Raw genomic sequence first — 17,209 nt, 5'->3', positions numbered from 1 at the left:
TACTAAATAAATTTAAGATTCTATCATGGTGATTTAATTCGAGAATGACTGCTTATCACAGGTTCTTAATATAAGAGCTAAAAATAATAGACTGTGAATCCATTTTACAAAATTCAAACTTCAAAGTTGACTCCAATAGCATTTAAATGTAAATTGGCCGATTTGTCTCATTGGATTTTTAATTTAGCTAAGTTAGACAAAATTCAAAATTCAAAGTTGACTCCAATAGCATTTAAATGTAAATTGGCCAATTTGTCTCATTGGATTTTTAATTTAGCTAAGTTAGACATTGAGAAACCTAAGTTTCAGTTGTGCTCTGCAGGCATCAAGCAGTCTTCCTTGGGATTGTTAAATTAAAAGGCAGAAATTGCAATTTCTCTTGCTTTCGCAATACCTCAACAAAGTATCTTTTGCAAGTCTCATCATAATCAGTTATCCCAAAGCATGTTTCATTGTCTTTTGGAACACTTTGTTGTAGACAAGGAAACTTAAGAATAAGTGCTATTATAAACTGTGTGGTGTAAAAAATGAATTTGAAAAGAAACTAAATGAACCTTAATTTGTTAAACTTCTTTTAAAATGAAGAATTTGTAATAAATTAGAACAAGTAACAGATTGTCTCTGTCATTGAGTGCCTTTTAAACTATAACAGAAGCACTTTGCTTGAAGATTGTAGTCACCTTTGCTTTGCTTTGCAAGAGAACTTCGGAACTGGCTTGATTTATTTCATGTGAACAAATTGAAACTGGAAAAAAGAAGAGCATTCAGTATCTTTCTTTTAAAAGACATTAAGTTAGTTTATGTGATTCCTCTGAAAAACAATTTATTGAACAATTTTCCTTAAACTTTCCTTAAAAGTTCCTTGCAAATGTCTGTTTGAAATGATACATAAATTTTGGAAAAGATAAGTCGCTGTGCTTGTTTAGGAGATATAAGTGGCCAAACATACCCCATTTATACCTGTACCGGCACTAACGATGTGTGTCATTTAATCAGTTCACGGTACATTATGCTGCAGGTGGAAGCTAGGGTTTTTTAAGTAACCCTTGAAAACAACTTGATACAATAGGTAGAAAGTTTGGAGCATATGGAACAATTTGATAAATAATTTATGGGAAAATCAGGCAAATTTAAATGACATAGACTCAAAATGTTCATTGAGTTGTTTCTTTCAAGATCATAATTTGCATGCTCAAATAAAGAGCTATGTGCATGCTTTTAGCCTTATCTTTTTTCCCCTTTGAAGCATTTTTTTTAAAATCCCCAATTTAAGGGGAATAAATGGTACACTAAAATTATGCAATAAAAAATATAGGTCACCATGCTCGTATAAGAGCTAAAGACCTTCATACCTCTTTAACCTGGTCCATGGATTGAAAAACAGTACCATATTCTCAGAATACACATGTGCTCTTTCCCCTGATTACATGATTTTAATGCACATCACAGGATATGCCTTGATGAACTGAGGAATCACCTTAATGTTTTCATGCATTTTAACTCTAAATCAAGAAACTAAGAATTGGTTGAACTGCATGGAGTTTTCTTCTGGGCTCATCAAGGCAAGAAAATGGGGGTTATTTAATTTTATTAATCAGGGTAATCAGTGGCCAAATTAATCCAGTCATTTGAGTGATTTTTTTTTCATGGCATGAGATAATTAAATGCTCATTTTTTAAAGGCAGATTGAAGTGATAATGATAATGATGCTGTGATGACTTAAGCAGCAAAAGTTTGGGTGCAATGGACAACATGCTAGATTTGTTTGAACTTTTTCTAGGGAAGCTACTTCATAAAGGCAAAAATAAAAATTCTTGGGTAATCTGTTCTAAAATTTTTGGTGACACGATCTGTCTGTGACTATTAAGTAAAGGAAAATCGCTGTTGAGAATGACAAGTAGATACCATTCTTTTTTCAATTAATGTAAAACTAGGAGAAGAACCCAGCAATGAGAAAAGATAGAGTAAAATATAATGCATGTAACATGACTTTTCTGACACATGGACGGTCTCATTTTGAATGATAGGTGTTTTAATCCTAGTGCTCAATTAGACTCAGTTCAAGCCCAGTTGCTAAATAGTTTCAATGATCTTTATTGTTCTCCTTGAACATTAATTTTACTACACCTTGTATCTTGAAATATGTTGAATATTATTGTACATGTGACATTCACATGAATTTTGCCAGCATTATTGGAGACATTGTGGTGGAGAGGTTAGGGCGCTGGACTTGTACTCTTGCGGTCCTGGGTTCAACTCTTTACTCTGTTGTTCACTGGATTTGTTTTTGGTTGCCCCTAGTTTAACTCCTAGCTTGCGCTTTGTAAATTAGCCAACTGGCTAATGCCTGTGTCCAAAATATCACAAGTTGTGGATAAGGATTCTCACTTCAGATAACCAAGGGCATCACTGGTAAACATTGCTAGCTCTGTGGTGACTGGTTTTTTTTTGTTTAATATTTCACAAATTACTGAGGTTCTACAGACAAGTTACAGAGCATAGTAAATAAGTACCATTGGAATCACTCACTATTCTGGAAAGTTGATTGATTAACACTGTGAGCTTGAAGAACCACAACAGACAGAATTGCCCTTATGATACTTTCACAGAAGATGAAAAACAGTTGGATTCCCTTTAGGACATGTATAAATCAGCTCAGGACGTGTTGCAGAAACAGGAAGAGCAAGAAATGGCCATTAAGAAATGTAGGAACAAAGTGGATGACTGATGAAATGACAATGTTTCAAAGAATTATTACAAAGGATGCTACACCTAAACAAGTGAGTAATACTTAAGCATGAACTTTTGAGTCAACTGTTAAAATCAATAGCTTTTCTTACTGTTTAAACAGGTACCACTGATCAGCACCATAATGATTTGATTTGATGCCCTCATGCCATTAACCCTTTCACTCCCACAAGTGACCAAGACAGAATTTCTCCTTACAGTGTCAATACAATATCAAGCAGGCAGGTGATGAGAATAGAGGAAAATATCAATCATGGGATTATTAGTTGATCCAATACCAAATTCTCTGAACTAACATCATAAGAATTGTATGGCAGATAGTAAGGAGAATTACTAATTAGATCTTGGGAGTGAAAGGGTTAAAGCACCCCCTTTCTAATAAGCATCCCCTCCAATAATCACCCCCTCTGATAATCACCCCCTCTAATAAGCACCCCCTCTAATAAGCACCCCCTCTAATAATCACCCCCTCTAATAATCACCCCCTCTTATAAGCACCCCCTCTAATAGGTACCCCCCTCTAGTAAGCACCCTTCCTAATAAGCACCCTCTCTAATAAGCACCTCCCTCCATATTATGTAAAGAGGCTGCTAGTTGTGACCTACCAATCCTATCATGGTTCAAATACAGAGGAACTGAATATTCTCCTCTCTAAGGCAAAACCCAATTACAGTTTAAGGAATTCTTTAAATATAGAAGTACCAAGACCAAGATCTGAAATTGGCAGGTCCTCTTTTAAACACAGGGCTGCGTTGGCATGGAACCTTCTTCTGCATCATGTCAAAGACTGCAATTTTTAAGATCTTTTAAGATTAAGCTGAATGCGAAGAAACATCTTTCCTTCTGCGTTTCAATGAAAAATGATGATTTCCTTTATTTTTAGATATTTATTTGTTATTTATAATGATTACATCTAAATTAATCTAATCATTATTGTATTTAAGAAGAAATTTATATCTCGTTCACTTATATTTTTATCCTTACCTAATGTGACAATATTTAATTAGCTGTAGTTAGGCAGGTCCACATCACGACTTCGTTCTTGCCAATTTTCATAACCTGCATTGTTAAATAAAGATGTATGTATGTCTGTAAGCACCCCCTCTAATAAGTGCCTCCCCCGAACTCGTTTTTGTTAATGAGCGCCGCTGCTCTTATAATCACCCCTGTCGAGTGTGAAACACCCTCATTACAATAAGCGCCCCTATACCAATTAGCGGCACTATTCTGTTTCAGCGATAGTACTGTTAGTGTACCTGCACATTCAGATCGAAGGTGGTTCATCTTCCTTTAATTGCTTAATCACTTACTTCAAACCTTATAATACAAAAACAGTGGTCTTCGTCTCAGTCTCTCAACTATAATGTCCATGTGTGTGCACAGTTCCTTCAGACGAATGATCTCGCTCCAGGGACAGCATGTCCGTTCACCAGTCTTCTTGATCCTTTTCAAACAAACGTCAAAGCTTTTTTTGGCACAATTTGCTGTTTCCCGAGAATTAAATAGTGCCGTCTCCCTTAAAAGCGCCCCGTTTCGAATAAGCGCCCTCCCTCTTGGCATCAATAGTTAATAAGTGCTCCGGGCGTTAATTGCGCCCGGAGCACGAATCATTACGGTATGTACAAGAAAACTCAGTATCGCTGAGCTTTTTTCATATTTGATTTTTTTCCTTGACGAAGAAAAGCTATAAAGTTTGCTAAAGCGACAATGGCTTCTGACCTTTCATGCTCTTAAGTCGAGGATGAGGGAAAGAGTATAACGGGAAGAAAAACAGCAAAAAGGGGGAGGGGAATTAATACAGTAAAAGACGAGTTGCATGTAGATTTACATGCAAGTGGGCTACTAACTTTCTAATAGATATAATTTTTTTTCCAGGGCATAAAGATGGTTTCTGGGAAAACGTCGTGGTCAATTTAGCAATGGCAAAGAAGAAGCTTAAAAAATGCTAATACACAAATTCATTTGAGCCATATTTGAGAAACTTCTTCATAGACTTCTACAGCTTTTGTTCTCAACTGAGGCCCTTGACCTAGTGTCAGAGTTAAAAAAAAGGTTTTGCTTTATAAATAAATCATTATTACTTCATGATCTCTCGGTCGACTTTGGTTTCATGTGTAGTACCCTCATTTACAACTTCCTCAATTAAATCTTTCCGGCTCGTTTGGTTCGTTGCTCAATCTAAGACTACATGTCACCACTTTCCAAAGAATAACTACTTTCATATTTTCTTTCTAAATTGTTTGTTTGTGTTTGAAGATATGTGAAGAGGAGCCCTGTTGTGAGGGAATTTTATTTTCAGATTTCCTTTAACCAGCTTAGGATATCAACTGAATGGAAATTCCATCTCCAGTTTTAAAAACCATATAATTTTCGTTTAAGGTAGTAAGAAGTACATTATAATAAGATAATGACATTGACTGTGCCTTATGATTTTCAGATTTCTCTTATCAGCTTAAGGATATCAGCTAAATGGAAATTCAATCACCAGTTCCAAAAACCATATAATTTCCATCTTAGCTAATGCGGAGAAGTGTATCATTATGAAATGATGACATTGACCACGCTTTGTCCCCCAATGATGATCTGCCTTAACAATTAGATGCCACAAAAACTTTGTATTTTTGATGCGAATATTGACCTTTTCTTTTTTAAGGTCAGAGTAGCTGCTGCTTGTGAAGCGCTCGACGCGGTTTCCGCGAGTCGATAGCTTGCGGCCAGATTACTATGTTGATTTTGAAAATGGCAGCGTCGATAGTCAACTTCTTAACTCTTGAATTTTTTTGGCTTTGAAATCTGAAACACGGAAGTAGAGATGTAATTTTTAGATACACTTTTATAAGCAAAGAAAGAAATAACTCGGTAACAGATCCTTTAAGAAGAATAGACAGTATTGTTGTCTTTCCACTGCTGTCATCAAACCAATGATCATCAAAGAGGTAAGTCTATAATAGTTAGATCAGTTCTTTTAAACCTTGTCTATCGGCTTATCTGTGTACATCACTCAAATCCGTTTTTTTGAAAGTGAATCACAAGAATGAGCTAAATGTTTCAAGAGAGAATAAAGGCCATTATTTTCTCTTGACTATCTCAAGTGTTATTGTCAGTAAGAAAATTTCCCAGAAAGTGGAGACATGGATTAACCAACGTGTAGCCGTACCCTCCCCCCGCTAAGTACGGCTACACGTAGGCTAAACATGGATGAACCAATTTTGAAGAAACTTGTAGCTGATGATGGCCTTAATTAGATAGTCGAAAAGCCTTAAAGTTGTTGGCTTTTATTTCTATTCAAAAGAGTCCAAAATAACTGCGAATACTTGTGTAATACTGGGAAAATGGCTCTAAAGTTCTGGGTGCTTTCGATAGGTAAATCCGAATAAAATTTTGAAATACAGATTTTGTAGTTAAAAATGAAAAGCAAAAACGGATTTTGATAATGAAAAATCTGTCCTCAAGATGGATTTTCATAAAAAAAATCCAGAGCTAATTTTTTTTTTCGTTTTCTAGCCAACGGTTAACCTCATTGAAACCCCTCCTAGAAGAGATCCTTTTTGGATTTCTCGGAAAAACGCAAAACATATAGAAATCAATGAGAGCGGGAGTTGGATTTCTTAATTGAGATCCACTTTGAGGATGATATTCCCAGCGTTGAAAGACGTGTTTTACCGCAAAATCCGAATTCTCGATTTCAAAATCAAAATCCGGATTCGTTGAAATCAAGCACCCAGATTTCTTTGAACACGGAGTCTTCTCTCTGATTGGTCTAGACTGCATGCAGGTCTCGACCCAGTTTCTTAAAAGCCACATTCAAAATGGCGCATGAGTTGCCGTGAATTTAGAACTGAAAGAATCGATGTCGCACTGAATTGTCGGGTTATTTAGACGGGTGTGTTATGTTTGATAATGTATGATGGTGACCTGTTCTAAAAAACTTGTCTCATCTTCACTTTCTACATTGGATGTGTGAAGTAACGTCTTTCTACCATGATGAAATTCTAATGTTTACCAAGAACCCCTCAACAGGTGAGAGATCTTCAAAGAACTTTCAACCGATTCAATGTCTATGAAATTTATCTTACTACAAAGGAGCATTACGTACCAATCTTTTAACATATTTTGAAAGCACCGATCCCCGAGGAATGGGGGTGATGGACAGAACAATGTCCTTCAGTCCATGGACTAAACCCAGTTGGACAACTCAAATGAACTACCCTAGCAATTTCACCAACCCTTCAATGTTTTTTCGTTTCGTTTTCGTCAGTGACAACGAACACCACGAAATTTAGGCGATTATTTTAGAAATTCAAAATCCTTCCTTCGAAATATAGCGTGGTCCAAGTGATGTTACATTCTTTAATATCGGTTACGAAGTAAGGCGAGAAATCGGTAATATGAAATGTCCTCTAGTATTAATATAGATTGACGCTGATACAAAATGTATTTATAGGACTTGCACAGCCATTTTAAGCTGCATTGTATACATACTTATGGTCAAGAAGGGCAGACCCTTTTTTCTATTTTTTAGTGATTTTCTTTTTCGTAATGAGTTTAATATTTTATCATGGTGATTAATTGCAACGATGATTGCTTATCACAGGTCCGGTATCGCGGAGGTCACGGGTTCGAATCCCGTTGAAGCCCTGATTTTTTTCAGGCTTCTTCTTTCCAATTGCTTAAATTGGAAAATTTACTGCGATGATCACATTTCACTTTCATCTACAACCGCAGTACAAATATGAATTATTTCATATAAAACTTCACGTCATTTCACTGCACGGGAAGATATGAACTCAATAAATTGACCTCGCTCCCAATGTGTGGCTTCATAGCTCAGTTGGTAGAGCATCGCACCGGTATCGCGGAGGTCACGGGTTCGAATCCCGTTGAAGCTCTGATTTTTTTCAGGCTTCTTCTTTCCAATTGCTTAAATTGGAAAATTTACTGCGATGATCACATTTCACTTTTATCACAGGTTGTTAGGCATTAAAATAAAAGCTCAAAATTAATAGAAGGTTGATCCCTTTTACAAAATTCGAATTTCTGATTGTGTTCCTTAAAGTTATTTTTAGTTACTGTATGTTCTGCAGGCATTAAACATTCTCCCCTCAAATTTTGAATTAAAAGGCTGAAATGTTAATTTCTCTGACTTTTGGAATATCTCAGTCACCTCAGTATCTTTTTCAACAAGTTTCATCATAATCAGTTGAAAATCCCACAGCATGTTTCTATTCTGGAACATTTTCTTGTGGACAAAGAGACTTATATGTAAGAATGTTTGTTATTCATAAACTGTGTGGTGTAGAAAATGAATTTGAGATAACACTAAATGAACCTTAATTTGTAAAACTTCTTTCAAAATGAAGAATTTGCAATTATTTAGAGCAAATAACAGCCTTTCAAACAGAAACACTTTGCTTGAAGATTATAGTCACCTTTGCATTTTCATTCCAAGAGAACTTATGAATTGGCATGATTTATTTCATGTGAAAGAGATTAAACTGGAAAAAAGAAGAGCATTCAGTATCTTTCTTTTAAAGTCATTAATTTACTTAACATATTTTCATGCCTTTGAACTCTGAATCAGGACATTAAAAATTGGTTGAGCTGAATTAAGGTTTTTTCAGGGCTCAGTGAACTTAGTGAACTTTCATCTTAGTTTTGTTTTAAACCTTTGGCACAAGCTGGACTGATCTGTGAGTACCTTTGTAACTTTGTTTTTTCTAATTTAGTTCTCCAGCATTGGGGGAAAGTATTCAAACAGATATTTTGTTGTAATGACACATATTCAATTGATTTGAGATTTTAAAGGCCAGAATTGTTTCCAATGCACCAGCCACCATTTAGATAAGGACGATAGGCTGTTACCAGCTACCAAATTCTTGTAACTCTTTGTACTTTAATGTAGTTTGTATTGGTTTATTTGTATTGTTTATTATCATTTTAATCTCGTTATCGGTGTTCAGGCCCAGCTTTTTACACTCAGTTTATTTGTTTGCAACATTTTGTTAGATTGATAGAACTTTGTTGCATTATTGTTTCAGTTCACGATTGTTCAATTGATTGATTGACTGATTGTAAGATTGATTGTGATTTGTGATTAGTGGATTGCTTGCAAGATTAAAGATTTGTGTAAATGGTCGACTTTGGTTTGTTTCATTCTCTCGATTTGTAAAATAGCCCCAAACACCTCGCTAACTGCATCTTGGAGGAACATTACTTGAAATCTTATGAATTAGATTTTTGGTTGCCACAAGCATTACAGATAGAATCTGCATTCATCATCCAACCAGAATCATATCAGGATTTTTATGTTAAATTAACATTTAAGTCCTGTTATTTTTTTTCTCCTTTAACTGTTTTCATTTTATATTTTTTCTTAAGTTTGTTTGTGTTTTCCCTTGGCCCAATTGGCTTTAAAAACCAGGTTAATAATTATAGGACAGGGTAAGCAGTGGCCAAGTTAATCAATTTACATTGCATGAGATAATTACATGTAGATGCTGATACTTTAAATGGCAGACTTAATTCATAATACTGCTGACATGACTAAAGCAGCAAAATTTTGGATGCAATGGACAACATGCAAGATATTTTTGAACTTTTTTAATTAAGGAAGCTGCTTCATGCAGGTTAAAACAAAATTCTTTAGCTGTAAACTGCCCCTTATTAGCTAGTCCCTTGGTTATAGGTCTGTCTACCTGTGAACAAAAAATACATTTGATTGTAAGCCTCCCCTCCCCCTCCTGGATATATGCACCTCTCTCGCTTCTCTTGTTTAGTGATAAGCAGGAAGCCACTGTTGTAAATTAGACATTATTATTTTAATTAAAGAAGCAAAGACAAACTTCAAGGAAATCAAAGTCTGAACTTCCTTTTTGTTATGTTCTAGTTTTGTTTGTGTTGTTAGTTTTTTTTGTTCTAAATGTATTGAAATTAGTTTGATTTATAAATGCAATACATATTTTGATCAGTGCTACTATAGCTTGTGCTTTTTCTGTTCTGGCTAATTTAAGCCCTGTTAGATATACATTGTGTTTGTATTTCCCTCCATTTGTAAGCCTTCCATTTATAAGCCCTCCATTTATAAGCCCTCCATTTATAAGCCCTGCATTTATAAGCCCTCTGTTTATAAGCCCTCCATTTATAAGCCTTCCACTTATAAGCCCTCCATTTATAAGCCCTCCATTTATAAGCCCTCCATTTATGAGCCCTCCATTTATAAGCCCTCCATTTATAAGCCTTCCATAAGCCCTCCTAAAACCTCTTACAAAGTTGCACAAGCACAGGCATCAAATGTGTCAATTTATTGTAGAGTATTTTTTTTCTGAGTAATATGTGTCTACAGCTGTACATGTTACATTGTGTTGTGGTGGGTCACTAAAATGTGAATTACTATAACTACAGTAACTGTGAACTCTCAAAGTTACTGGGCAATGCATGGTTTTCAGTTACACAAAACTAGAAAACCAGATGTCAATGCCCAAAAATAATTATTTTGGGTAAAATGTTTTGAGAAAGTGCATTCACAGGCTTAATATTATGCTGGCTTCACTTTTTAAACATGATTGCCTGAGGTTTGAAACCACCTTCTTCTCCCTCCCCTCCCTTATCAATTTTGTTGTGTTTAATTTTTCACTGTAAATTGTACATTGCATTAACGTTAATGTTATCTGAAAAAAAGAAAACAGTCATTAAACAGCATTGAAAAATGAATAAGGACTCAAAAACAGTATACCGTATTTACCCGCGGATAGGCCGCACTTTTTTCCCGGAAAGATGTCCAAAACAGCTTGCACGGAATAGCCATTCCTCCTCGTGGGCCTTTCGAGTGCTTCCTTTTTCCAGTCACTTTGCAGGAAATTTCACCACCGTTCTCTATAAAATAGGATGCAATTCTGCTGAATTCCATTGGTAAATGTCCAACAATTTTCTTCCCATCGATGCCAAGTTCTTCATAAACAGCCACTGCAAACTTGTCGTCTTCGTTTGACACTTCTCGATCAGTCAATAAGAAATCGCCGATTTTGGCGAACGTGTTTACAAGGGTTAAGCTTCACTTTACTCATGTTTGTACATATAAGGACAGAAACTTGTTCGAAAAAACTTATCTTTAATTAAGATTATTTTGTATATAAAATGTTAGCGAATAGACGTTTCAGTTTCTAGTTTGAACATTTTCACGTTCGTGTAGGAATTATTGCAAAAATAAACTTGACTTGATACACATCAGCTGTTGTTGATTTCAAACTTTGCTTTATTTATCCCGGTACTCGACCTCAACAAATTTTTTTTTCCCATGAAAACCATTGAAAGTTTGGGGTGCGGCCAATACGCGGGTGCGGCCTATCTGCGGGTAAATACGGTACTATGCATGAATATGCTTAGACAGGTGCTTAGTTTATATTTAGCTCTGTTGCATTAAATTTTTGTCCATGATTTTAGACTGCCTTATTTTTAACATTGTATTTTCTGGTTTTACCAAATTCTCAGTGTAAAAATGATATGAAATGTATAGCACAAAGAGTGAAAATTTATATTTAGATCTCAGAATTTAGAAAAGATGGAAATTTTTTTTTTCAAAATTTTCTAATTTTTGTTTTATTTATTGTCATTGCTTTTAGTTATGCTGGGGACTGAGACTTTGCGTTATCTGTCAAGTGTATCAGTGTTGGCATTGAAGATCTTCAGGTATATTGTATTTATTACAAACAGAACATTTTTTACCTGCATGAGTTGTTTGAAACTGGAATTCTCATTTATTATCCTGCTTTTTTCTTATGTTTTTTTTTTCATCCCATTCAGCTTCGTGGAAGTCTGTGTGTGATTCTGTGCCCTCTCATTCCAGCTGTTCCTCTTGTGGGTAGGCCGGGTGTTAGTCTTCTTTCTTAACAGACTGGTAAGTTGAAAATTAATTGAAACAAATTTTTGACAAGAAAAGTTGTTTTTTAGGTTGCCATAATTTGTTACAAACTGAATCAGGTTGGATATTTAACAAATACATTCCATTTTGCAGTAGGTCTGTTCAGTTACAGACCACAGATGTCAAACTGTGGTAAGAAAAAAAAAGTGGCTCTTAAGTTGCAGCCGAGTGTGTCTGAGTGTTTCAAGACTGTAACAAGGAATCCAATTGTTTTATATTATAAGGAAGTAAAATGTTGTTCATAGTGATGTAATCTATGCCTCTGTCCTCAGATAGATTGAAAGTAAGATCCAATCAAATTGGGTGTATGATTCAGCTTATTGTAAATTTTGTTTTTGTTTTATTCTTTACAGGACATAGACTTTGACTTAACAAACATGGAAAATATTCTTGATATTCCTAGTCTGAGGTATGCTTCACCCTTCAAAAAACTTGCACAGGCAACAGTATTACTCAACATATGATTAGTTGTAGTAAAGTAGACATGATTTATAAATTAAACTAATCTGGATTAGAGGCAATGTGAATTTCTCTAACTTCCCTATCCCTTTTTTTCAGTGACATATTCCTTAGAGTAATATATATGATGTTGTGGTGGGATTTGTGGTTCTCCCAAACAGGATCACAGTTCTTTTGACTGACATTGATTCGTATGAACTGGATTACCCCTTGCCTGATGTGAGTGACTTGTACTTATCATTAGAATTTTCTTTCTGCAAATTGTCTTTTATTGTGCCTCAAAACATGTTTAAAACAATTATTTTAATTGAATAACTCAGTAGTATTGAGTACACCACGTGTACACATAAGTGAAGTTTTTAAAGGTTTTTGACAATTGATTTTGCTTTCTCTTGTCACTCCAGGGTGTCCTTTGCATTGAAGTCCTGGAAGCTAAATAGACTTAATCAAGAAAGAAATTGTTGTCATATCTAAAGGTTCTGCTGAGATCCAAATGTCATTCTCATGTATTAAAGCTTGTGGAGATTACTCTATTAGCTACAGTGTAAAGACATAAAAGAGCCCTTACTGACCTGCAGTAATATGTATCCAAGTGTCTTTTGGTGCTTGTGTCACTGGAAATTTTTCTACCTCAGTTTCATGGAAGGTGAATCATACTTAAAGTCTGAACTCCTCTGAAAATTCTACATCTGTGTAAACTTTTCCGATGTTTATTCTGAATTAAATAGAATCAGCAATCAATGAGGCATACATTTATTTATTATTAAGTAATTTTTTGGATTTGTCATTTGCTTTGCCTCTATGAGGAGATAAATTCATTGGGACAAGATCATTGTTTTAGAACACCAATGAGTATCTTACTGTATGTGCACCGTAGCTCATGAGGATATTTCTTTCTGTTGCCAGTGGGAGCCAAGACATTCTGCACAAAGACAAAGGACAACACAGTGAATCCAATGTTGAATGAAGTGTTTGAGGTAAAGATTTTGATGGGTTTGTGGTTCCTAGTCCATACTTCAAACATAGGATATTTCATTTCTGATTGTTTTCTTCCTGATTGTTTATGTGAAGGCCTTTGTGGACAACTCTCATGGTCAGAAAATAAAGATTGGTGTCTTTGATGAAGACAAAGTGTCTGATGATGAATCTCTTGGAACATACAGTAAGTAATCATCCAAACAAGAATTAGTAGAAAGCAACTCATATCTACAGTTTTTACATGTATGTGACTGTTTTGATGTTGACAAATAATGTTTTATCTCCTTAGTGTTGAGGCTGACATTGGTACAATTGTCCAACAAGGCAATGTTGGATTGGTAAGTTGCAAATCTTTTGTTAACTAAAGAGTTGTATGTCATATTTAATAACCGGTGTTAGGAACCTTTTTTAACACTGAGTGATTTGATATAGCATCTAGAGCAATTTTTAATTGATTGTCAAATGAAAGCAACCCAGGATTGTACTGGGTTTACTTGTTCTTATGGTCTGTGATTGCTCTTGAAAACATGTGCTACCCTCTGAGCCAAACACGTGCAGAGATAAAACTTATAGTGATTTGATCAGTAACACTTTCCTCTACTTTGGGTACTTGGCCATTGTGATGAATTATTGGTTTAAACACTCAGATTAAAACTCCTAGAAGTGATTACCATGTAACTTCTCTCTATAGTATCCATACATTATACAGCAAACAGGTAATGAGAACACTCAAACTCATCAGGTACAATTTACAGTATTACCTTGATTGAAACCTAATTCTCATAATCAATTTACAAGGAAATGTGTAGCAGCCAGAGGGAAGAATTCATGATCAGATCTTGAGAGTTAAAGGGTTAAATTCACTCAGTTTATTCTAACCTGTAATTATGTAATTTTTGAATACAGTGGCTTCCACTAGAGAATGTGAAGAGTGGCCAGATCAACTTGAGATGCACATGGTTCACACTGACTGCCAAACCAGAGGATCTCTCACTGGTAAGTTCACACTCACTAACAATAGGGTGGTTTTCATTTATGAGGACAAGTTGAATAGAAAAAACCAAATCAGTGCAGTGCAGTCAAAGAATAGTAAATGGAAAGCAGAAGTTGTGGACCTGTACTTTTGAGAATGGGTGTGTGAGTTGGTTCCTTCTGTGTGTTTAGAAGGCTCAGAAACAACTTTTCACCATTTTCTGTCTGTAATGTTCAGCACGTCTAACAACTTTGGCACACTTTGGAAGTACAGTAGTCAGTGGGAGAACTTATTTTTTTATTGACTGGCCATGCTAAAAAAAACAGGACCAGTTTAGCAAGAACTGCACCTTGGTCCTTTACAAATGTAAGCAGGACCAACCATTTGTTTAGGCAGACCAAGAGGCAAAGATCTTGACTGTGTATTATTTGCTTGTTTATTAGTTTTGTTTTTTGTGTACAGCCTTACCAAGCCATTATTGGTGAGGAGATGTTAGCGACAGCAGCTCTTTTTGTTAAACTGGACTCAGCCAAGAATCTTCCCTAGAGTAAGTGTGTGATGTGGTCTCTTCTTTATTCGATAGAAAAGAAAATAAGAATGCAAAATCTCTGCTTCTCAAAATACACTGCAAGACCACACAAAGTGTGAAAGGTCACTGTTGTTAAGTTTTAATGTAAATTATAATTTTTTTAGGTAACAAATGCTGCCTGTGGCACCACAAGTGCATTCTGCAAACTTACTGTTGGAAATATTACTTACCAGAGCAAGGTAGGTCACACTTTTGATTGATCATCCATAAGCTATTGTTTCCTGTGTATCATCACTGAATTGTCACAGATACAAGCTCCCACAGGTTGGCACACTATGCTGTTGATCTACAGGATAAGGGAGTTTAGTTTCCAAAAAAACAACTATGCTTTGGTTTTGTTAACTCAGTTGATAAAACTAATGGTGGATGTTACCCATACCATTTACATGTCAGTGTTGGTGGTTGTCTTATTGAAGGAAACTCTTATTACTGTTGTTTCTTACTGTTACAAGTACATTTCTCTTGTGTTGGTGTAATGGAAACCATATAACATAGAGTACACAGTTGTTTTATGTAATTTGATCATTACCAGATCAAGCTTTCAGTAGTGATGCTGGGCACCACTATTTATAACCCCTGTCCAAATCTTTTCTTTTTAGCATTTGAAGACAAATGAGATTTCCCTAGTTTTTGTTTTGAATTTTGGCCTCATAGCTCAATTAGTGCTACTGCACTCAACTAGTATGTAGGAGGTGTTGCTGGCTTCTTTTCTGCAATTGCTTAAATTACAGTCCACCTGCAACGACCATTTCTTTGCCTGATTTTCATCTGCAGCTCAAATTAAATTAATTTAAAAAAAATTATGATTAAAATCGTTAATGGGAAAGGAGAACGCCTTAAAACTTGCCTCTCAATGAGTGTCTCTGTACCTCAGTTGCTAGGAGTAGCCAACTAGTATCTTGAAGGCTCTGCGGGTTCAAATCATTTCAAAGCCTGAATTTTTTCAGGGTTTTTTTCTGCAGTTTCTTATTAACAATAAATTACAGTCTACCTGTGAGGATCATTTCTTTGCTTGAATTTCATCTGAAATTTATTCCTTTCAAAATTATGACTTTTGAAATAACTGAACAACTAGTTAATGTCTCCATTTGCTAATAGGGATATAAACTGAGATCATTTCTCTCATGTAATTGCTGCTTTCTTTATGGCAACTGACACAATGTCAGTTGGTGAGAAATAGATTACTGACATGTATTTGGAACCAGCTGTAGAGGTTTGAAGTAGGTTTAACAACTCAGAGAAAAAGATTATACCTTTGATTATTCCTTGTAAAATTGTGGAAATTCCTGAAATGGTCATGAGCATCAGACCTTGAATAACTCTCACTAAAATGGGGAAGATAGAGTATAGTCAGCTGTAGAAATAAATAATCAGACCTTGATCTCATATCTTACATGTACGTCATTTTTATCCCATAAAAGCGGACTCAGTACTCGTAAAAAGAGAAGATGGATTCCAGCTGTTGTGTCCGAGTCGGCTCGTGTAAAGTTAACATGCCATCTTTCTTCACGTGTCCATTGAAGAGACTCGCCTGGAAAACTGATTCAAAATGGCCCTTTGAACGTTGCAGTTTCGTATTATAACACGGAGGACTGCAGAGTGCTGACCTCGCCTTTCAGCAAAAGAAGAAGCCTAGCAGGCAGCGCGCTCTTGAGGCTCTGACTGCTCCACGTGATCGGCTGGGCCTGCAAAAACCACAACTGCAACGGCAACGGGAACATTACTAAACATAAGGTTTAATGAATAGAACAATGGCTTTGTAGGTGCGTTATAAATTTTTCTAAATTTCTCTGCGTCCTCTGCAAAACTACAACGTGAAATCACCAAACTCTGCGTTTTTTGGAGAACGTGACCGACGACGGCTAATTTTTTAATTTACTATTTCTAATTTAACGCCCTGTTCCTTATTTAGTTTCAGATAGATTTGACAGTGAAAAACAAACTAAACGACTTTAGAGTAACGTGAGATTCGTAGGTAAAATAAAGGTTCACTATTTAACCGACGTTGTCCACGGCATCGCGCCGTCGTCGTTTCTTAAACTCGTTATTGCTCATGTGTGGCATGCGATTTGAACAATAAATTAGCGAACTATGGCACAGGAAGCTAGTTTGTGGTGGTTTTTGTTATGGAATAGACACGTGTAAGTAGGTTGAGTGAGTCTGTGAGTTTTAGTCTTTCTAAGTGTGTCTTTCGGAATCAATCAATCAGTGTTCGTCAACAAAGTCAAAGTGTTTTTAAATAACATGTTATCTTCCAATATCTTCTGACTTATTTCGCCTCCAATTGTTCTGATATTTCGTTATAGGTGCGCGGTGTGCGCTGCCTCCCAACCATTATCCAGTTTCTTACACCGTTTCTTAACAGGATCTCAACTAAGAAATCCATCTCAGCCATTTGGATTCAAATCACACCTTCAAATCATCCCTTGTTCTGAATGTAGTATTTACGTCATGCTATAGAAATGCAGCCGATCGAGAATAGCTATATATACCTTGGCGACCGTTGCAAATACCGCGGTCGGTTGAACAGTGGTTTCTAGTAATG

General features: G+C 35.8%; 1 protein-coding gene, 1 long non-coding RNA gene and 1 pseudogene across 40 annotated transcripts in view; 2 read left to right on the top strand and 1 right to left on the bottom strand.

The window, feature by feature from the left end:
- Window positions 1-12,630, top strand: part of LOC113683206 (uncharacterized) — a 39,927-nt gene extending 27,297 nt beyond the window's left edge. For 8 of the 34 annotated variants that reach the window (XR_016184304.1, XR_016184307.1, XR_016184301.1 and 5 more), the window contains 6 exons: window positions 2,302-2,780; window positions 4,624-6,768; window positions 11,367-11,433; window positions 11,548-11,641; window positions 12,019-12,074; window positions 12,224-12,630. This is a non-coding gene — a long non-coding RNA (uncharacterized LOC113683206). Of the gene's footprint in view, window positions 1-1,681; window positions 2,974-4,605; window positions 6,769-9,269; window positions 9,375-11,366; window positions 11,434-11,547; window positions 11,642-12,018; window positions 12,075-12,223 lie in introns of those variants that run through there. The other 26 variants (XR_016184318.1, XR_016184317.1, XR_016184319.1 and 23 more) reach the window with 18 other exon arrangements.
- Window positions 1-17,209, bottom strand: part of LOC149050645 (uncharacterized) — a 404,897-nt pseudogene that overhangs the window by 319,024 nt on the left and 68,664 nt on the right. The gene's annotated exons all lie outside the window — the stretch shown is intronic.
- Window positions 12,762-17,209, top strand: part of LOC149050651 (extended synaptotagmin-2-like) — a 28,358-nt gene continuing 23,910 nt past the window's right edge. For 3 of the 5 annotated variants that reach the window (XR_016184265.1, XM_089198191.1, XM_089198192.1), the window contains exons 1-5: window positions 12,762-13,101; window positions 13,196-13,286; window positions 13,392-13,440; window positions 13,794-13,818; window positions 14,009-14,098. Coding sequence is in view for 4 of the 5 variants with exons in the window: in XM_089198191.1 (XP_089054317.1) it covers window positions 13,081-13,101; window positions 13,196-13,286; window positions 13,392-13,440; window positions 13,794-13,818; window positions 14,009-14,098 (276 nt within the window). In the remaining variant the exon portion in view is untranslated. Of the gene's footprint in view, window positions 13,102-13,195; window positions 13,287-13,391; window positions 13,441-13,793; window positions 13,819-14,008; window positions 14,099-14,768; window positions 14,844-16,085; window positions 16,925-17,209 lie in introns of those variants that run through there. The other 2 variants (XM_089198194.1, XM_089198193.1) reach the window with 2 other exon arrangements.

Source organism: Pocillopora damicornis, chromosome 2 (assembly GCF_964200805.1).
Source record: "Pocillopora damicornis chromosome 2, jaPocDami1.2, whole genome shotgun sequence".
In the NCBI taxonomy this organism is placed as follows: Eukaryota; Metazoa; Cnidaria; class Anthozoa; order Scleractinia; family Pocilloporidae; genus Pocillopora; species Pocillopora damicornis.
This window is presented reverse-complemented; position numbering and strand designations above follow the sequence as displayed.